Here is a 22,830-nt window from a genome sequence, read left to right as displayed (position 1 = left end):
ACTAACACAAGGACATCACACACATCCATGCCCGAGGCAGGATTCGAGTCTGCGACCGTAGCGGTCACGCGGTTCCAGATTGAAGCGCCTAGAACCGTTCGGCCACTCCGGCCGGCTCCAGTCATCTATCGCCTATTGTGTAGCCAAGCGATATCGCTTTTTTTCGCCTATTCACGCTTACTGCATTCGATTAATTAGGTAGAAAGTGGAAGCCATTCGAAAGCAAATCGCTGATCGACTGCTAACTTCTCTTAATTTCGTAACAATTTTCTAATGGCATGCCTCAGTCTACACAAATATGCTGGATAAAAAAGTCTCCGAAACATTACGAAGGTACTTCGCACAGGAGTTTCGGAAATGCATCTTGACAATAAATACAACTGTAAATTATTCGTTCCTGATTGTTTTGTTTAAAGTCTACTTTCAAACTGCAATTATTTTGCAATCACTATTGAAGGAATTAAATTGGCAGGAATAGTTTTTCTTAGTCTTGAAAGCTCTCAACATCCCTCCAGTAAAGAATTCTGACTCCAAGTCTACCTTTAGGAAGACAGCATTACCAAGCAGAAAAAGCCAGCGGTGGTACTTCGATAACTGAAAAATTAAATTCAATTTCTCGTCCAGCGACAAGGATAATACTTTAATACTAACAGCTAGCGATCCGCCTCGCCTTCGCAAGGGTAGTATTAAATATCTACGGCCCGACGGCGTGCCTTCACGTACAGACATAGAAACGTGTCGGGGGACTTGGATCCATACATACGTCCCACGTAAGCCCGGTACTCCTCACGCCCTAGATTCAAGTAATAACGAACTAACTAAAAAAGGGTCGATAATAATAATCTTAAAAAAACATGTAGTTACTTGCACTTAATTTTCTGGTGCAGTTTAGCCAAATTTCGAGACAGTGTTGCCACTTCACCAACAATTTAATTAGAAACGGTTAGCCAGTACACGAAACGTACTGGTTTCATGCGGGAAACACTGTACAATAAAAAAGTATTTATGTGTGTATGTACATTTGTTCCACATGTCCTCCTAAAACACTGGACCGATTTCAATCAAACTAGGTACACATATCCCTTACCGTCAAGCAACAATCGCTATGGGGGTAATAACCGCCTACCTATCACAGTTCAGGAGATACGGTGACGTAAGCATTGAGATGCCGAATCATGCATGACGTTTAAATTTATTACTTCCGAGCTACTGACTCTACTCGCAGTTAATCTTACAGGCAGTGTCCACATGTGGCGCTAAATGCACGTGCAGAGATATGACATGGTAGCACGCATAGTAGAGATGTGACGTCATAAAATCTAAGATGCGTGAAATAACGTTGCATTGTACATGAAGTTTAAATTTATTACCGCTTTGACTTTAACTTAATCCGCAACTTACTTCTCAGACGGTATCCACATATTCTGCTGAATGTATCTACAGAATTATATCAATGTACAAGTCGTTGTGCAAGAGATATGACGTTATAAACGTGAAAATATGCCGTATTATGCATGAAATTTTAATAAATTTACCCCTTATTAGTAATACACATCTATAATCAGCAAGGAAATCCCTGACACCTGACAGCGGTTTTGACAGCAAATGGCTGTAGGTAACAATAACCGCCTATAGAGATATGAAAAGACGTTACCATTGAGACGTTTACAAAATCACACTGTAGTCAGTTAAACCAGCTGTGCTCAGCGTACAGAAAGTCTCTGGGACCACATTTATTTATTTGGATACTGCACTTATAGATTTGTACGTTATGCATATTTTCTTGTACGACTGTTTCATAATTTCATACGTATTTTCACGAATATATGGAAATGATTTTTTTTCGATTGTTCACTACAAACTCAATTTCTTTTTTTGTTTTCGTTTCTAATAGAAAACTGACGAAATAAATACCTGGGCAAAGCTACGTTTGCCAGCTAGATTATAATATTTATAAGTTCTGGTTAAGTTCCGCTGCTCTCTGGATTTACGGTGGCAGATAGTTTGCTCTTTTCCCACCAGATAAGGCCTCCTCTCCTGCTGACGGACTTGTAACTCCTGTCGACGCCAGGAGATGTCTCTCAAAACGCCAATTAATTATGAAACACATAAAAATACATATATTACACACTCATAATTACTTACAGATAATAAATTACGTACAGAAACCTTCTTCGTGAATCGAGCTATCTATTAGTGAAAACGCTTTCAAAATTGCTACAGTATTTCCTGAGACTGGTTCTAACATACAGACAGAAACTTTGGCGGTGGACTTTATAACATAGACAATAGAACCAGAAAGAAACCCCAGGCAATCATCGTAGGTCGTACCACTCGCTCCTTCCAGCTCCTGGATTTCTCCCTTACTGTCCGCCTCACCCCCACCTGCACCCTCACCTACCTTGGTCTCACCATTGACCGTCACCTCACCTGGATACCTCATCTCCACTCCATCCAATCCAAAGTCCACAACCGCCTCCGACTCCTCAAACTCCTCTCTGGCCGGACATGGCGGTTGCACTCTTCTACCATCCTCCACACCTACAAATCCTTAATCCGTCCCATCCTCTGTTATGCCAGTCCTGCCTGGATATCTGCCCCCCCCCCCAAATTCTATCAGTCCCTCCAGATCCTTGAGCGTCATGCACTCCGCCTCGCCTTCCGTATCCGCCTCCTGTCCCCCACACGGATCCTATGATCTCATTCCTTTCCCCCATCTGCTCCTATTCCTCGAACATATCCGCATCCTCTACACCTCCCGCCGTCTTGAACCCCCTCACCCCCTGGTTGCTCCACTCCTCTCCCATCCCCGCCCCCTGCCACGTCTTCACCGTTGTGTCCCCCCTACCCTCCATCTCTACACCCTCCATCTCCTTTCCCAAGGTGGCTTCCGTCAACTCCCCCTCCCGGATGATGCCCTCTCTCCCTCCATTTATCCTTCCTATCAACTCTGATCCTCACTCCCCCTCCTTTCCTCTGTCCTTTCCCTGGGCTCCCTCCCCCCCCCTTCCGTCCTCTTTTCTCCCCACTAAACCTCTCCCTACCTCCCTTCTCCCCCCCCAGTCCTTTTGTATTCCCCTCCTCTGCCTACCCCACTCCCTGTCGCGTCTGCCCCCCACCCCTCTTATGGGTCCTCATCCTCCATCAGCTCCTTTCCCGGTTCCCCCCTTCGCTTTTACTCTCCTTTCCCCCCTTTTTTGTTTTCCCATCTTCTGTCCAGTTTCCCCCCACCTGCTCACGACTGTGGTGTCACATTTGCCAACTTTTTAGTGCAGTGTTCCAGTGACTATTCAGTGTTGTTTGTCTTTCTCGTGTTGCGAATAGAAACCATGCTGTCGCTAGGTGTGAATTTTATGTCTTTTGCGAACAGAATCCAGACTGTCGCCGTGTTTTTTAATTGTCTATTGTTTTCCCTGTCTGCTTTGTACGTATTTTTATTAGCATCATCATCCCTCTGTTGTTTGTTTTAAGTTCCACGATTTCTTTTCGCCTTGTTACTCTCTAAGTCTCCGATTTTATCGCCTGTTTTTTATTATTTGTTCTCTTGATCTTTGTCGCAAAATCTGTCGGCTGAAGAGCGGCATACTAAGCTGCTGCCAGCCCACCCCCTTCGGGGGGAATTGAAATTCAATAAAGAAGAAAAAAAAGAAAAAAACTGAAAGAAACCCCCCTCCTTTCCTCCATCCTTTTCCCTGGGCTGCCTCTTCCCACCCCTTTCACCCTGCCCAATCTCTCCCTTCTCCCCCTCCCCCCAAGTCCTTTTGTATTCCCTCCTCTGCCTTCCCCTCTCTCTGTCGTGTCTGCCCAGCATCCTCCACCCTTCTTATGAGTTCTCATCCTCCATCGGGTCCTTTCCCCCGTCTGCCCCCCTCGTTTTTCCTCTCCTTCCCCCCCTTTTAGTTTCCCATCATCTGTCCAGTTTCCCACCACCTGCTCTCCGGTGTGGTATGTCATATTTGCCAACTTTTTAGTGCAGTGTTCAAGTGAATGTTCAGTGTTATTCGTCTTCCAAAGTGTTCTGAACAGAAATCATGTTGTCGCTGGATGTGAATTTTTTGTCTTTTGTGAACAGAAACCAGACTGTCGCCATGTCTTTTAATTGTCTGTCTATTATTTTACCTGTCTGCTTCATACACTCCTGGAAATGGAAAAAAGAACACATTGACACCGGTGTGTCAGACCCACCATACTTGCTCCGGACACTGCGAGAGGGCTGTACAAGCAATGATCACACGCACGGCACAGCGGACACACCAGGAACCGCGGTGTTGGCCGTCGAATGGCGCTAGCTGCGCAGCATTTGTGCACCGCCGCCGTCAGTGTCAGCCAGTTTGCCGTGGCATACGGAGCTCCATCGCAGTCTTTAACACTGGTAGCATGCCGCGACAGCGACGACGTGAACCGTATGTGCAGTTGACGGACTTTGAGCGAGGGCGTATAGTGGGCATGCGGGAGGCCGGGTGGACGTACCGCCGAATTGCTCAACACGTGGGGCGTGAGGTCTCCACAGTACATCGATGTTGTCGCCAGTGGTCGGCGGAAGGTGCACGTGCCCGTCGACCTGGGACCGGACCGCAGCGATGCACGGATGCACGCCAAGACCGTAGGATCCTACGCAGTGCCGTAGGGGACTGCACCGCCACTTCCCAGCAAATTAGGGACACTGTTGCTCCTGGGGTATCGGCGAGGACCATTCGCAACCGTCTCCATGAAGCTGGGCTACGGTCCCGCACACCGTTAGGCCGTCTTCCGCTCACGCCCCAACATCGTGCAGCCCGCCTCCAGTGGTGTCGCGACAGTCGTGAATGGAGGGACGAATGGAGACGTGTCGTCTTCAGCGATGAGAGTCGCTTCTGCCTTGGTGCCAATGATGGTCGTATGCGTGTTTGGCGCCGTGCAGGTGAGCGCCACAATCAGGACTGCATACGACCGAGGCACACAGGGCCAACACCCGGCATCATGGTGTGGGGAGCGATCTCCTACACTGGCTGTACACCACTGGTGATCGTCGAGGGGACACTGAATAGTGCACGGTACATCCAAACCGTCATCGAACCCATCGTTCTACCATTCCTAGACCGGCAAGGGAACTTGCTGTTCCAACAGGACAATGCACGTCCGCATGTATCCCGTGCCACCCAACGTGCTCTAGAAGGTGTAAGTCAACTACCCTGGCCAGCAAGATCTCCGGATCTGTCCCCCATTGAGGATGTTTGGGACTGGATGAAGCGTCGCCTCACGCAGTCTGCACGTCCAGCACGAACGCTGGTCCAACTGAGGCGCCAGGTGGAAATGGCATGGCAAGCCGTTCCACAGGACTACATCCAGCATCTCTACGATCGCCTCCATGGGAGAATAGCAGCCTGCATTGCTGCGAAAGGTGGATATACACTGTACTAGTGCCGACATTGTGCATGCTCTGTTGCCTGTGTCTATGTGCCTGTGGTTCTGTCAGTGTGATCATGTGATGTATCTGACCCCAGGAATGTGTCAATAAAGTTTTCCCTTCCTCGGACAATGAATTCACGGTGTTCTTATTTCAATTTCCAGGAGTGTATGTATCTTATTAGCATCATCATCCCTTTCTTCTATGTTTTAAGTTCCACGATTTTTTCACCATGTTACCATTTAAATCTCCGATTTTATCGCCTGTTTTTATTATTCATTATCTTTATCTTTTTAAAACAAAGTCTGTAAGCTAAAGAGCGGCATACTAAGCTGCTGCCAGCCTGCCCCCTTCGGGGGGAATCGAAACTCAATAAAGAAAAAAAAAAAAACAGAAACAAACAGAATGACCTTGACGTTTTGGCCGCATGGTGTAGCCATTGGCTCCTGAAAATCATCAGTCCTTCCAAGGTCCAGGCAATCATCATGGGTCATACCACTCGCTTCTTCCGGCTCCTGGATTTCTCCCTTACCATCTGCCACCGTCCTGTCCTGTCTGGCTCTCCCCAACCTTCACCTACCTTGGCCTCACCATTGACCGTCACCTCACCTGGATCCCTCATCTCCGCTCTATCCAATCCAAAGCCCACAACTGCCTCCTCAAACTCCTCTCTGTCCGGACATAGAGGTTGCACCCCTCTACCATCCTCCACACCTACAAATCTTTAATCAGTTCCATCCTCTGTTGTGCCAGTCACGCACGGATATCCGCCCCCCCCCCCCCCCCGCCTCAAGTTCTGTAAGTCCCTCCAGATCCTCGAGTGCCATGCATTCCGTCTTGTCTTCCGTATATGCCTCCTGTCCCCCATGCAGATCCTCTATGACCTCATTCCTTTCCCCCATCTGCTACTATTCCTCAAATATATCTGAAAACTCTACACCTCACACTGCCTTGATCCCCCTCACTCCCTGGTTGCTCCTCTCCTCTCCCATCTCCACCCTCTGCCACGCCTTCACTGTTATATCCCCCCTACGCTCCATCTCTGCAACCTTTATCTCCTTTCCCAAGGTGGCTTCCATCAACTCCCCTTCCCGGATGATGCCCTCTCTCACTCAATTTATCCCTCCTATCAAATCTGATCCTCACCCCCCCCTCCTTTCCTCTGTCCTTTTCCTGGGCTCCCTCTTACCCATAATGAACAACACGGGCAGATGACAAAAACTATACGAAACTCCGTCCGAACAGGTCTCGAAATGCCCATTGATGCCAAGGGACCACTCTGCCATCCTCAGCCGATAGGCGTCAGTGGATGCGGATGTAGAGGGGAATGCAGTTAGCAGAACGCTCTTCCGGCCATTGTCAGTTTTCGAGACCGGACCACTACTTCTCAATCAAGTAGCTCCTCAGCTGGTTTCACCAGGGCTAAGAGCAGATGACACCTACCCACAACTTATGGCTTGTACATACACCATTTGATCAAAAGCATCTGGGCATTTATTACTATACGTTAATGTAGGGTGTGTCAAAGCTTCGCCTTTTTGACGTTTTGATCTCGGCTGTTAACACTTTCATTTAGGTATCTGAATGTGTGTGAAGAACTGGCAGCTCATTATTACTGAAGATTCGACACCAGAGAAGACAGTGATGTTGCACACTCGGTTCAGGAGCGAAGTCATCGTTGTAGCTTATCCCAGAGGCGTTCCATTTGGTCCAGATCGGGGCTCTAGGCAGCCCAGCCCATGTTAGGAAGATTATTGTCCGCAGGCTATTGCCCCACAGATGCCTCAGCACTACACAATACTGTAAAATGTGTTCATATCCTTCTGCATTTAATGTTTTGTAAAGCGCAGTAAGAGGACTACACACTAACCACGAAAATCACCCCCATGCCGTAACACCTCCTCCATACTTCGCTCTTGGCACTACACATTTATGGCTGGTAAATTCTACAGGCATTGACCGGACCCCTATCCTTCCATTGGATTGACACAGGGTGTAGCCTGATTCATCATTCGTTTCCAGTCGTCCAATGTCCACTGGCGTTGCCCTTTACACCGCATCAGGCGTCAGTATTGGCTACAGAAATGTGTGGCTTATGAGCAACTGCTCGACCACTGTATCCCATTGTTTTTAATTCCCTGCACCTATTCGTGGTTCCAGCTGGATCGCTGTTGCACTACGAAGCTCACTCGAGTGATCCCCTCTGCTGATTATATGCGATTTTGTACCCCCCACCTCCCAGAAACAGTCAACGGTCCCTTTTAGTCAGTACATAAGGTCTACCTTGTCTTGGTTTGGCTGTGGCTGTCCCTACGTCTTTCCATTCTGTAATCGCACCACCATAGTCGGTTTTGGCAGCTTTAGAATGATTGAAGTGTTCCTGGCAGATCTGTTACTCGAGTGACATCCAATGACGTTCTAAGTCAGTGAGCCGACCAATCCATTCTCCTGTTACTGGTTCTCTACTGACAACTCAATACTCCCCGCCACCTTTTATACTGGCCGGTTCCCCTCTCGTGACATCTAGCGCTCAATTCCATATGGGTGTCCGGATACTTTTGATCTGATAGTGTACCCTGAGGAGAATGTAACACAACTGCATACTACCCCTTTTTTGCAGGGTTCTGGCAGGATTGTCTTGGTACTCCAATTTGTCCCGTATGAGTCGATAACTAACAACAGTACAAACTTGTCAATATGAATGAAGTTCTCCGACAGCCATGTAACTGTTGATAGCAGGTCTTCGAATGAAGCACTAGTGAAGCACTTGAATTCACGACATCCAGGGATATGTGGCACTATATGACATTTTCATTTATTTGGAGAGATTGCCGAAACAGGTAGCCTTCAAAATAAAATAAATTAACATCTTAGTTACATGGCAGTTGGAGAATTTCATTGATATTGACAATTACTTAACCACCCGATGTCCCGTGTCCATGATGGAACAACATAGAACAGTACAAACCTCTCAGCATAATGGAGCGCCAAGTAAAAGTTTGGAAAGGAAACACGTGGCATTGAATCTGGATCAGTGACGTGTATTCTCTTTACCAGCGAGTGTAATATTTGTCTGCTGCATGACGATCATGGTAGACGAGTGTGGAGACCGCAAGGTGCGAAGGAACGTCTCAAGCATGGAATCTGCATCTACATCTACTAACACCTCCGCAGCCCACTGTATGGTGTATGGTGGATTGTACCAGTGCTAGTCATTTCCTTTCTTCTTCCACTCGCATATGGCCCGAAGGAGAAACGACTGTCTATACGCCTCTGTGCAAGCCGTAATTCTCTTATACGTACGTTCGAGGTAGAGGCATCATTCTGCAGCTAGTCATAAATGCCGGTTCTCTATATTTTCTCAACAGTGTTTCGTGAAAAGAACGCCATCTTCCCTCTAGGTATTCAACGAGTGAGGTGGTGCATTGGTTGGTGCTCTGCACTGCCATTCTGGAGAACTAGGGGTCAGTTACCCATCCGGCAATCTAGATTTCCATAAATTGCTTAAGGCAAGTACCGGCATGGTTCGCCTGACAGGTCACGGCCAATTTTCTCCTGTTGTTGTTGTCGTGGTCTTCAGTCCTGAGACTGGTTTGATGCAGCTCTCTATGCTACTCTATCCTGCGCAAGGTTCTTCATCTCCCAGTATCTACTGCAACTTACATCCTTCTGTATCTGTTTAGTGTATTCATCTCTTGGTCTCCCTCTATGATTTTTAGCCTCCACGCTACCCTCCACTACTAAATTGGTGATCCCTTGATGCCTCAGAATATGCCCTACCAACCGATCTGTTCTTCTAGTCAAGTTGTGCCACAAATTTCTCTTCTCTCCAATTTTATTCAATACCTCCTCATTAGTTATGTGATCTTCCCATCTAACCCTCAGCGTTCTTCTGAAGCACCACATTTCGAAAGCATCTATTCTCTTCTTGTCTGAACTGTTTATCGTCCATGTTTCACTTCCATTCATGGCTACATTATTTATATATAGTTTCAGCAACGACTTCCTGACGCTTAAACCTATACTCAATGTTAATAAATTTCTCTTCTTCACAAACGCTTTCCTTGCCATTGTCAGTCTACATTTTATGTCCTCACTACTTCGACCATCATCAGTTATTTTGCTCCCCAAATAGCAAAACTCATTTACTACTTTAAGCGTCTCATTCCCTAATCTAATTCCCGCAGCATCACCCGACTTAATTCGACTACATTCCATTATCCTCGTTTTGCTTTTGTTGATGTTCATCTTATATCTTCCTTTCAAGACACTGTCCATTCCGTTCAACTGCTCGTCCAGGTCCTTTGCTGTCTCTGACAGAATTACAATGTCATCTACGAACCTCAAAGTTTATATTTCTTCTCCATGGATTTTAATTCCTACTCGGAATTTTTCTTTTGTTTGCTTTACTGCTTGCTCAATAGACAGATTGAATAACATCGGGGAGAGGCTACAACCCTGTCTCACTCCCTTCCCAACCACTGCTTCCCTTTCATGTCCCTCGACTCTTATAACAGCCATCTGGTTTCTGTACAAATTGTAAATAGCCTTTCTCTCCCTGTATTTTACCCCTCCCACCTTCAGAATTTGAAAGAGAATATTCCACTCAACATTGTCAAAAGCTTTCTCTAAGTCTACAAGTGCTAGAAACGTAGGTTTGCCTTTCCTTAACCTATTTGTTAAGATAAGTCGTAGGGTCAGTATTGCTTCACGTGTTCCAACATTTCTACGGAATCCAAATTGATCTTCCCCGAGGTCGGCTTCAACCAGTTTTTCCATTCGTCTGTAAAGAAGTCGTCTTAGTATTTTGTAGCCGTGGCTTGTTCAACTCATAGTTCGGTAATTTTCACACCTGCCAACACCTGCTTTCTTTGGGATTGGAATTATTATATTCTTCTTGAAGTCTGAGAGTTTTCTCCTATCCAAGATTTTGCTCCGTCTTTCATGACCGCGATGTCGACTGGACGCTAAACGCTAATTTTCAAGCTTTTTCACAGAAATTCTCATTTGAGTTCGCAGATGATTTCCCAGTATTCGCATGATGATCAAAACTACCGGTAACAAAGCTAGCAGTATTCCTCTGAATTGCTTCGATATATCGCTTTAATCCGACCTGGTTTTGGTCCCAAACACTCGAGCGGTAATCATGAATGGCTCGCACTAGTATTCAACACGCGGTCTCCCATGTAAATGAGCTACACTTTCCTAAAACTGTCCCAATAAATCCCAAGTGCACCATTCGGCTTCCCTGCTACCGTAATTACGTACTTGTTCAATGTCATATCGGTTTACTACATTACGCACAGATATTTAATAGACGTGACTGTGTCAAGAGGTACACCACTGATACTGCATTCTAACATAACGGTATTGGTTTTCGTACTCATTCGGATTAACTGACATTTTTTCTGCATTCAGAGCAAGCTGCTATTCATCACACCAAATAGAAAGTCTGTCTAAGCCATCATGTGTCCTCCTACACTCACTCAGCGACGACATTTTCGCGTCACTCCTGATTATGCTCTTTGGTGAAAAGCTCGCCGTCCAGTGGAAGGTGCAAAATTCTACTACGTAAGAAGTCTCCGAGCCAGTGACGTATCTGGGAACATATTCCGCGTGCGCTCTCATCAGGGAAGTGGGCTAGTCACGCTTTTCATCGGTGTCGTGTTTGGCTATCAGACACATGTCTTCGCTGACGAAAGTAATGTGAGGTCTGGCTGTACATACTGGTATAGCATTCTGCAACATAGTGTCCAGCCATACATCAACATTCGGCGATGACTTCGCCTCTCACGGTGATCGTACCCCAGCATATTGTGCCCACCTCGGCAACACCTTCCTGGAGAAGGTATCAAGCAACCGAGTGGAGTAGAGTGAAGTATCTCTGACACAACTGACTTTGTATGGGACCAGCTGAGACTTGCTGTTCGTCATGACAGGGATTACTTATTCTTCAGTTTCATAATATTTCCCTTATCCTTTTCAAAGTAAGAAAGCGTTCGTTCGCAGCTATTCAGATGGTGCAAGCAATGTTCTTAATCAATTTCTGTCTATTGGCCCACCTCCTGATAGAGTGTGGAGGCGCGTTGGTGTTGATCCAAGAACTGGCGCACATCTTGGTGCTCAAAAATGGTAAGCGGTAAAATATGCTTACTTTTCGGGCTGTACAATGCCTACGAAACTTATTATCACCATCATGATTCCAGTCGGGACTTTTCAGGATCGACCACTGCAGCACTAGCGCACTTATTCTCGTCGACAAATGGAAAGGACATGGCTGCAACTTTCGTCTTTACCAACGCAAGACAACATGGAAGGCCTCGATCTCTCACCAGGTGTTGGGTTCCTTTTTTTCAGAGGTCGGCGCCGACAGCTATCCCTGCTCTGATGTTTACGCTGGTCCTCAGGCGTTCTCGGAGCCTGAGACGCAAGCTCTCAGAGACTACATCTTGGCCAACGCCGACCGCATCAAGCTTTACCTAACGTTCCATAGCTTCGGAGCCGTAAGTAACTAATACAGTATTATTTAGGTGTTGTTGTATTGCGTTGATGCCTAGGTTCGTAGCTTTGTTTCTAGCTTTTTCCCATAATTTTAATACACACAAGAGATACACATAATAGAGACTTTAGTCATCAGTAGGATAGTCTCCTTCACTATTTACAACAGTCTGCCAACGCTGGGGAACTTTTCGATTCCGCGACTGTGGAAACCACATGGTTTTGAGGTGAAGAACTCGTTGAGCCATGTTCGAAAGCATTTTCATACGGAAAGGAATTTCCTTGAAGGTTGTTCGTTAGAGAACGGAAAAGATGAAAATGTGAGAACATAAGATCAGATGAATATGGTGGGTGCGAGATGACTTCCCAAAATTGTTAGAACGTGGGTGTGCGTTATCATGAAGTCGCAACACTTCAGGCAGTCTTCCTGGTCGTTGTTCTTGGTTCGTGTCGGGAAGACATCTCAGATGGTGCAGTGATGGTTACACCTCAGGGTAATTCGTAGTATATCACACCGTCGCTGTTACACCGGATGCGCAACGTTACCATTCGTGGATGCACTCAAGTCTTTGTGCGGGCAGATGCTGCTTCATTTGGGCTCGCCCATTCCTTTCTTCTCGTCACCAGTAACGATAGTGGATAGAAATGGTCGGTGTTGTTCACGACCTAACTGATGACGGGCAAGCAGAGACGCACGTATGTTTACCCGTTTTTTGTTATTTTGGCTTAGAAAAAAAATGTTCAAATGTGTGTGAAACCTTAAGGGACTTAAGTGCAGGTCATCAGTCCCTAAGCTTACACACTACTTAACCTAAAATACCCGAAGGACAAACATACACACCCATGCCTGAGGGAGGACTCGAACCTCCGCCGGGACCAGCCGCACAGTCCATGACTGCAGCGCCCAGACCGCTCGGCTAATCCCGCGCGGCTTTTGACTTAGACCATGCGGTACCCATACACCCGATTTTTAAACCTACCCCACTGCATGCAAATGTCGCACGGAGGTGGAATGATCACAGTCCATTACATCTGCCAGTTCTCGAGCACACTGATCTGGATCATTGCGGATTAATCATGCAATGAAGGCTTTCACGACCGGATGTTTCAGCTGCCGAGAACACTTCCGGCTTGTATGGCCGTGGTCCATGGAACTGACGTTTCGTCCAAAGCTGCGTTGGACATCTTCGGAGGTGCTCCTGGTTGTGCTGAGTCTTGCCGACTGACGAGTCGGACGTCGAAGAACGGCCAAAATACAGTGGAAAGTGGGCGTGGTCTGGATTTCACGTGATAGCAGAGATAAACCTTGTCAAGGATAAAATATAACTATCGATCTTAGTACGTCAAAGATAAAAACTTCTCATCGATACTGTAGCGTCACTGTTATATATCGCTGAGTTTCATGGCTTCTTATTTTCTGTTAAAATTATCTCCATGTTTTTATATTTCGATGGCTTCTCTATATAGCTGTGGATAATAGTTCGTCATAGTACATAAAACTTCAGTTTCCGAAAATTTCACTACATGATCACCCGACCGAAGACCACTTTCCGCCATGGCTGACTTGTCTGTTTTCCCTAGTCGGCATTCCACTGCTGAACCTTTCTTTTACTTTCACCATTGCGTCTTCCAAGTACAGATTGAACAGAATGAGCGAAAGACTATATACTAATCTTACATCCTTTTTAATCGGAACCCTTCGATCTTGGTCTTCCACACTTATTATTCCCTCCTGGCTCTTGTACACGTTATATTTTACCCGTCTGTCCCTATAGCTTACCGCCGGCCGCGGTGGTCTAGCGGTTCTAGGCGCGCAGTCCGGAACCGCGCGACTGCTACGGTCGCAGGTTCGAATCCTGCCTCGGGCATGGATGTGTGTGATGTCCTTAGGTTAGTTAGGTTTAAGTAGTTCTAAGTTCTAGGGGACTGATGACCACAGTAGTTAAGTCCCATAGTGCTCAGAGCCATTTTGAACCTATAGCTTACCCCTATTTTCCTGAAAATTTGGAACATATTGCACCATTTTTCGCTTTTTCCAGGCCGACAAGTCCTTCGAACGTGTCTTGATTTTTCTGTAGCTTTGCTTCCATTATCAACGTTGGAATTGCCTCTCCAGTGCTTTTACCTTTTCTAAAGTAAAACTGATCGTCATCTAACACATCCTCAATTTTCTTTTCCATTCTTCTGTATATCATTCTTATTAGCAACTTGGATGCATGAGCTGTTCAGCTGACTGTACGATAACTCTCGTACTTGTCAGATCTTGCACTCTTCAGAATTGTATGGATGATATTTTTCCGAAAATCAGGTGGCATATCGCCAGACTAAGACTTTCTACACACCAACGTGAATAGTCGTTTTGTTGCCTCTTTCCTCAATGATTGCAGATATTCTGATGGAATGTTATCTATCCCTTCTGCCTTATTTGATCGTAAGTCCTCCAAAGCTCTTTTAAATTCTGATCCTGATACTGGATCCCCTATGTCTTCTAAATCGGCTCTTGTTTCTTCTTGTGTCACATCAGACAAATCCTCCACTTCATGGAGGCGCTCAATGAACCTATCCGCTCTCTCCTGTGCATTTAACAGTGGAACTCCTGTTGCACTCTTAGTGGTACCACCCTTGCTTTTCATTCCACCGAAGGTTATTTTGACTTTCATATATGCTGAGTCAGTTCTTCCGACAATCATTTTTCATTCGATTTCTTCACATTTCTGATGCAGCCATTCCGTCTTAGCTTCCTTGTACTTTCTGCATATTTCATTGATCAGCGACTTGTATTTCTGTATGCCTGAATTTTCCAGAACTATTTTGTACTTCCTTCTTTCATCGATCAGCTGAAGTATTTCTTCTGTTGCCCATGGTTTCTTCGCAGATACCTTCGTTGTACTTAAGTTTTCCTTTCCAACTTCTGTGATTGTCCTTTTTAGAGAGATCCACTCCTCTTCAGCTGTCCTGCCTACTGAGCTATTCCTTATTCCAGTATCTGTAGTCTTAGAGAACTCCAAGCATATTTCTTCACTCCTTAGTATTTCCGTATCCCACTTCTTTGCGTATTGATTCTTCCTGACTAATCTCTTAAACTTCAGGTTGCTCTTCACCACTACTGCATTGTAGTCTGAGTTTGTATCTGCTCGTGGGTACGCCATACAATCGATAATCTGATTTATGACTCTCTGCCTGACCATGATGCAATGTAACTGAAATCATCCCGTATCTCCCGGCCTTTTAAATGTATACCTTCTCCTCTTGCGATTCTTGAACAGAGTATTCGTTGTTGCTAGCTGAAATTTATTACAGAACTCAATCAGTCTTTCTCCTTTCTCGCCGGCCCCGGTGGCCGAGCGGTTCTAGGCGCTTCAGTCTGGAACCGCGCGACCACTACGGTCGCAGGTTCGAATCCTGCCTCGGGCATGGATGTGTGTGATGTCCTTAGCTTAGTTAGGTTTAAGTAGTTCTATGTTGTAGGGGACTGATGACCTCAGATGTTAAGTCCCATAGTGCTCAGAACCATTTGAACCATTTCTCCTTTCTCATTCATATTACTGAGCCCACATTCTCCCGTAACCCTTTGTTCTACTTTTTCCCTTACAACCGCATTCCAGGTCCCCACGTCTATTAGATTTTCCTCTCCCTTTACTTACTGCACTACCCATTCATTATCGTCATACACTTCTGTCTTCTACTTCTGCTTTTACAATCGCATTCCAGTCCCCCACGTCTATTAGATTTTCTTCTCCATTTACTTACTGAATTACCCGTTCATTATCCTCATACACTTACTTTATCTCTCATCTTCAGCTTGCGACTTCGGCATATATACCTGAATTATCGTTTTCGGTGTTGGTTTGCTGTCGATTCTGATGAGAGCAACCCTATCAATGAATTATTCATAGTAACACACTTTCTACCCTACCTTCCTATACACAACGAATTGTAATCACGTTGTACCATTTACTGCTGCTGCTGATATTATTAACCTATACTCATCTGACCAGAAATCCTTATCTTCTTTCCTTTTCACCCCACCGACCCCCACTATGCCTAGTTTGAGGCCTTTAATTTCCCTTTTCAGATTTTGTATCTTCCCTATCACGTTCAAACTTCTGACGTTCAACACCCCAACTGACAGAACGTTATCCTTTCGTTGGTTATTTAATCTTTTTGTCATGGTCACTTTCTCCGTGGCAGTTCCCTCTCAGAGATCCGAATGGGGGACTATTCCAGATTCTTTCAGGAATTGACAGGTCATCCTGACACTTTTTCAATTACAGGTCATATGTTCTTGGACACACATGATATGTTCTTAATGCAATGGTTTCCATTTCCTTCTGCATCCTAATGTTGTGAACATTCTTCCGCCTTTAGGGTCAGTTTCCCACCCCAAGGGCGAGAGAGTGACCTGAACCTCTGTCTCGTCCTCCGCCCTCTTTGACGAGACCGTTGGCAGAATGTGAGTGACTTCTTACACCGGAAGCCTTCGCTCGCCAGTGCTGATTGTTATTCAAAATTTAAGCGGTGACGGGTTTCGAACCGGATCAAAGCACGTTTTATTACTGATCAAAGACGCTATTCGTAGACCGCGGGTGCACACTTGTATTTTCATATTAACCCCCCAAAAACTAAAACCTTGAACGGAAGTGATATGTACCTTTATTCGTGAAGTGATTTTTTTCCTCACTGTCTACTATTTTTGTTTCTTTTTTTAGTAATTTCAGATCACAATTCACTTTACTTTTATCAATGTCATTTTAGATGTGATTGTCGATAATGTGTGCTGAGTACGAATATATTGCTGAACGATTTTCATTTCAAAGCCGTATCATGTTATATTACCAGTTCATAAATTCAGTACGATGTGAATAACACGTCTGTAATCTCTTTCCAGTACATACTCTACCCGTGGGGTTACACTAGCGAACTGCCTGACGACTGGGAAACTTTGGTAAGCCCTCTTTTGTGCTTGCCGTTCTCTTTAAATCATCGACTATCTTCATTGTGTAGTACTATGAGTCTGAGCGGGAAAGCGTTCAGTGTTGCTAATGACTCTGTTTCCGTGCCGCCACAGGACGCCTTGGCACAACAAGCAAACGCCGCCCAGGAAGCAGCGGGGGGTCCTAGTTACGAGATCGGCAGCTCTACAAACGTCTTGTGTAAGTACTCCTCTTGTGTCCACTTGCTCTCATGAAACGGGAGGTGTAAGTGGGTAAATGATCTTTCGTTGGAATTCCCCTGCAGAAATATCAAGCGATGCTGCCTTTATAGGCGTCCATAATTACAGAAATGTAGCCGGTGCTGGATTTTGTGCATGAACTGACCTGTCCGTTATGCCGGCCGCGCTGGTCTAGCGGTTCTAGGCGCTCAGTCCGGAACCGCGCGACCGCTACGGTCGCAGGTTCGAATCCTGCCTCTGGCATGGATGTGTGTGATGTCCTTAGGTTAGTTAGGTTTAAGTAGTTCTAAGTTCTAGGGGACTTATGACCACAGATGTTGAGTCCCATAGTGCTCAGAGCCATTTGAACCATTTTGTCCATTATGTCCCATAGATGTTAGATGGGATTCACGTCGAACGATTTAGGTGGCCAGATTATTCGCTCGAACTGTCCAGAATGTCATGTTATAGTACCAGTTCATAAATTCAGTAGAGCTTCTGTTAAGTTTGGAAGGTAGGAGACGGGGTACTGGCAGAAGTAAAGCTGTGAGGACGGGACGTGAGTCGTGCTTGGGTAGCTCAGTTGGTGGAGCATTTGCCCGCGAAAGGCAAAGGTCCCGAGTTCGAGTCTCGGTCCGGCACACAGTTTTAATCTGCCAGAAAGTTTCATATCAGCGCACACTCCGCTGCTGAGTGAAAATCTCATTCTGTCCAGAATGTTCTTCAAATCAATCGTAGACAACTATGACACGGTGACATGGTGCATTGTCATCCATAAAAATTCCATCGTTGTTTGGGAACAATCCATGTAAGCACAGCCCACTCGGTTACGGAGCTATCACCAGCTTGCACAGTGTCTTGGTGGCAACTTGGGTCCATGGTTTCGTGGGTTCTGCCCCACTTAGGAAACCTACCATCACCTCTTACCACTTCAAATCGGGACTTAACTGTCCAGGCCACGGTTTTCCATCGTCTATAGCCCAACCGATATGGTCACGAGCCCAGGACAGGCATTCATGAGATGTCGTGCTGTTAGCAAAGGCACTCAAGTCGGTTGTCTGCTGCCATAGCTCATTAACGCCACATTCCTAACTGATACGCTCGTCGTACATCGACATTAATTTTTGCGGCTATTTCACGCTGTGTTGCTTGTTTCTTGGCACTGACGACACTACGAAAACGCCGCTGCTTTTGGTCGTTAACTGAAGGCCGTCGACAACTGCTCTGTTGGTAATGAGAAGTAATGCCTGAATTATGTTATCCTCGACTCTGTGAATCTTGACACTGTGAATGTCATAATATTGAATTCCTTAATAATTTCCGGAATGGAATGTTTCTTGCGTCTAGCTCCAACTACCCTTCCGCGTTCGAAGTCTGTTAATTCCCGTCGTGCGGCCATAATCACGTCGCAACAGTTTCACGTGACTCAGCTGAGTACAAGTGACAGCTCGGCCAAAGCACTGCCCTTTTATACGTTGTGTACCCAATACCACCTCCATGTGTGAACCTGCATATCGCTGCCCCATAGCTTCTGCCGCCTCAATGTATTGTCTATATAGTGGGTCATTGGTTGGAGTTGGGTGGATAGTTTTGGCATTCCCCGCTCAAGATGACGAAATCTAGCTTGATTCCCTGGCCGTTATTTCAAATCGTCGTTGAAGCTATGCGGTGATGGATACATACAAAGACTTCTGCGATCTGGAAATCCCCGCCATTTCGGGCCACCCAACTTGAAGGCAAGGACTCGGTCGCCCCAGTCGGCATGTACACCGGGAACGGTTACATCTCCAACTTCTGTTAGGTTGGCATTGTAGTTCGTCGACCGAGTCTTTAAGTAGGACGAGAGCAGCTCTCCACAACATTCCGTTGCAGTTACTAAAGGCGTCAACATCGCGAGTTTCATCGTGCAGCAGTTACTGCCATTATATGGCAAGTGTTGTCTTCCATATACTCGGAAGTAGCATTGTGTTAACCATCCGCGAGTTGCTCGTAATATTTAGAGCTACGAAGCACGCTGCAACTTTGCTGTCGTTACATTTCCATCGCGAGATACCGGCACTGCAAATCGAAATTTAGCGTGGTAAGCTCTATAGTCTGATCCCTGTTATTGTTACTGTTCTTGATTCATGGCTAGCTTCTTGTTGTAGTGGCTTAGACTGGTCTTCATACAGAAGACGTTATTGTTTCTGTGAACTTTTGTTATTTTGACTGGTCCTACGTCAAGTCTACTGCACGACTCGCGGTTGCTTTGTTATTTAGGAAACTTGTAAAGGGGCTGTCTCTCATTCATGTGTCCATTTCTGAATAGATACATGGCCAGACAATAGCTAACTTCCCTGCTATCCCTGTAATCAATTCTTTACGAGGTGACGAAACACTGTATTGAGAAACGAAGTCCGATGTCTGCGACAGAAGATAGCCAGGGGAGCGATCTTATAGGGAACAATGGTAGTTGGTATAATTACTTCAGAGTCTTAAGACGATATATGACAGAGACCGCAGCCATAACTACAGCTATCCGCCCAACCAACCCATTCGCTGCAACTGACACGAGCTGCCTGGGAAGGCGCCACAGCAGCCAGCCTTGGAATTCTGTTCATCGGGTTGCCTGTTTACAGGTGCGAAGTAATTCGATGCAACAGTACGGATCGGATGATTAGTCTACGTGTAGTGACATACCTACTCCCTAACGCAAATACCCCACGATGTGTATTACGAATCGAATCTGAGAGTGATGTTCTACTGACTGAAGCGAGTTATTTTTCTATGTGTCTTGTAGTTTTCGTGCAGTAGCCTTCTAAAACCATGGAGGTAATTATGAATAACTCTGTATGTTATAGAGACAAGCAAAGAGCAGAGAAAGAATGGATGAAGAAACATTTGTCAGCTTAGAATTATTTTGATTTATACTACTTGTATTTTCACAAAAATGATACTAAAGTTGCGTTTGTGTAACTGACTCCTTCTAGAGAGATAACAAAAAAAGAGTTGGGCCGATCGAAGGTACACAGACAGAAGAAAAGTCGTAACAACAAGAAAGAGTTGGCGACATAAAGGAAAATAGGCAGACGTGTTTCTATATCTGAAAGATAATGTCTGTTCAAATTTCGCACCAGTCGCGCAAGAGTAGCGCTAATAACGCCACAATGAAGATGCAAATCAGCTTTGCTTTTGATTCGCGCTGTAATGGTCGTGAACGTCAGTTAGGTTTGAGACCAGACGTGATGAGCTGATGCTAGTCAGGAATGCCGTTAAGGCGACAAGACGCCATTATGAACAACTCAGTGTGTTTGAACGAGGTTGTCTAATAGGGCTACAGGATGCGGGAAGTTCCTTCTGCGACATTGCAGAAAGACTTGGCAGGAATGTAGCCATCATGCCTGATTTCTGACAACGGTGGTCACCAGAGTGGTCGGTAGCAAGAAGACCGGCCCCTGAACGGCCACGTGGCACTATTGAGGGGGAAGACCACTGCGTTAGGTGTATGGCTCTGGCGCATCATACGGTGTCTGCAACAGCAGCAGTGTGAGTAGCAGTCGGCACCACAGTGACTCAACAAGCTATTACAAATCGGTTACTTCAAGGACTACTTCGAGCCAGACGCCCTGTTGCGTGCATTCCACTGACCCCAAACCAGCGCCATTGGCGTCTTCAGTGATGTCAGACGAGAGCTCACCTGGGAGCAGGGTGGGGGTTTGTTGTGTTTTCTGATGGAAGTCGATCCTGCCTCCGTGCCAGTCTGGCCGTGTGTTGGTTAGAAGGAGGCCAGTTGAGGGCATGTAGCCAACCCGTCTGCGTGCGAGACACACTGGACCTACACCTGGTGTTATGGTCTGGGGTGCGATTTCGTACGATAGCAGGAGTATTCTCGTGGTTATCCCACTCACCCTCAGTGCAAATTTGTACGTCCGGCTGATGGTTCGACCTGTTGCGCTGGCATTCGTGAATATTATTCCAGGAGGTGTTTTCCAACAGGATAACTGTCGCCCTCATACCGCTGTTGTAACCGAACATGTTCTACAGAGTGTCGACGTGTTGACTTGTCCTGCTCGATCACCAGATCTGTTTCCAACCGAGCATATATGAGACATCGTCGGACGACAACTCCACAATCAGCATTAATCGCCTCCATATTGACCGACGACGTGCAGCTGGCTTGGAACTGCGTCTCAGAAACTGACATCCGGCACCTGTACAACACACTGAATGCACGCTTGCATTCAGCGTTCTGATGGCCACACCGGTTATTAATGTACCAGCATTTCACATTTGCAGTGGCTTATCTTGCAATGTTAATCACTTAATTATGTTACCTAGACAAATTAGTGTACATTAATTATCTTTTGTAGTTGGGACTTGTTTTCCCCGTCAGTGTATTATTTTTTACTGAAATGCGTCGGTCGCCAGGTTGTTATACTCTGTTGTATTAAGATTGTAAAATTTCGTCGGTTCATTCGTGGATGCACATTGTTCCATATTTGTTTCCATACTGAATGACACTAACGTCAGGATGTTTTTACAGACGCAGCTGCCGGCGGCAGTGATGACTGGACCAAAGGCGTTGGCGGAGTAGCCCTCTCCTACACCATCGAACTTCCCGATGGCGGCTCGTACGGTTTCGATCCTCCAGCGTCAGACATCCTCAAATTGGTGACGCCATTCTTCGAAGCCGTTCGCGTCTATGGGCAATATATTGCTGATAACTACTGATAAAAAGAATCATTACTGAGTGATCATTTGTGTATGATACATGTATTACTGGAATAAACAAAGATTGCTTTATAAATCTGTGATTATCAGTGGAATTCTGAATAGTAAATCGTTTGTAAACTTCATCTTCTCTCCTCAAATGCAATATAAATTACCAGCAATGATGATGATGATGATGATGATGTTTGGTTTGTGGGGCGCCCAACTGCGCGTTTATCAGCGCCCGTACAAATTCCCAAACTTTGCTCAGTCCAAACTCGCCACTTTCAAGAATGATGAAGAAATGACGAGGACAATACAAACACCCAACCATCTCGAGGCAGGTGAAAATCCCGAACCCGCCGGGAATCGAACCCGAGACCCCGTGCTCGGGAAGCGAGAACGCGTCCGCAAGACCACGAGCTGCGGACACCAGCAATGAATTAATATTGCAGGGTTATATTAGACCGAGCGACGATCGTTAGCTTCAATGGGTCGTAGCATTGTAACAAATTTTGAGAGTGTTTGGTGTTCCCTCAATTTCTTAGAGTAAACAGAAAAATCAGAATGTACCAGGCAAGTATTGAACAGTAATGTAGAATTCATGTTCGTGTCCAACCTTTGTTTGGAGATAATCATTATCAACAGAACTTCAATGAAAATTTTTTGGGTTCCGCACCTCAGTAGGAAAAAACGGAGCTCTTGCAGGGTTACTTTGTCGTCCATTTGTCTGGTTGTTCGACTGGCAAACACATTCATCAAATACATACATGAACAACCTGAACACATGTTGGACGTGGTGGTGATCAAATTTCTACCGGACTATGGCCGTTTCAGTCTTCGTTTCAACCAGCCTTCATTTCTCAACGACGTGAGGAGTCGTCGGAAACAATACGAGGTTCGGTTTCCGCGTCAAACTGTAGATCCCCTATCCCCGGCTGGATAACTGGGATAGGTGAGGGACACGCAGGCCGCCAAAGTGGCGTCCAATAGAAACACTAGCACCAGGCCGTTGAGCGACGCGAAATTATCATCTGTTTGCACAATTAAGCTTGTACGTAGCCCTCAGAGGGCGACTCCTATTCGTACTTGCCTGAATTCATTT

General features: G+C 45.9%; 1 protein-coding gene across 1 annotated transcript in view; it reads left to right on the top strand.

Annotated features, from left to right (window-relative positions):
- LOC126188704 (carboxypeptidase B-like) overlaps nt 1–21,792 on the top strand; it is a 69,519-nt gene extending 47,727 nt beyond the window's left edge. The window contains exons 6-9 of the mRNA XM_049930311.1: nt 11,744–11,889; nt 16,773–16,829; nt 16,953–17,037; nt 21,559–21,792. Of these exons, the coding sequence (XP_049786268.1) occupies nt 11,744–11,889; nt 16,773–16,829; nt 16,953–17,037; nt 21,559–21,746 (476 nt within the window). The 3' untranslated portion in view covers nt 21,747–21,792. The remainder of the gene's footprint in view (nt 1–11,743; nt 11,890–16,772; nt 16,830–16,952; nt 17,038–21,558) is intronic.
- The last annotated feature ends 1,038 nt before the right edge of the window (nt 21,793–22,830 follow it).

Source organism: Schistocerca cancellata, chromosome 5, assembly GCF_023864275.1.
Source record: "Schistocerca cancellata isolate TAMUIC-IGC-003103 chromosome 5, iqSchCanc2.1, whole genome shotgun sequence".
NCBI classification, from domain to species: Eukaryota; Metazoa; Arthropoda; class Insecta; order Orthoptera; family Acrididae; genus Schistocerca; species Schistocerca cancellata.
The sequence above is the reverse complement of the archived record's forward strand: the minus strand, read 5'-3'. Positions and strand labels throughout refer to the sequence as shown.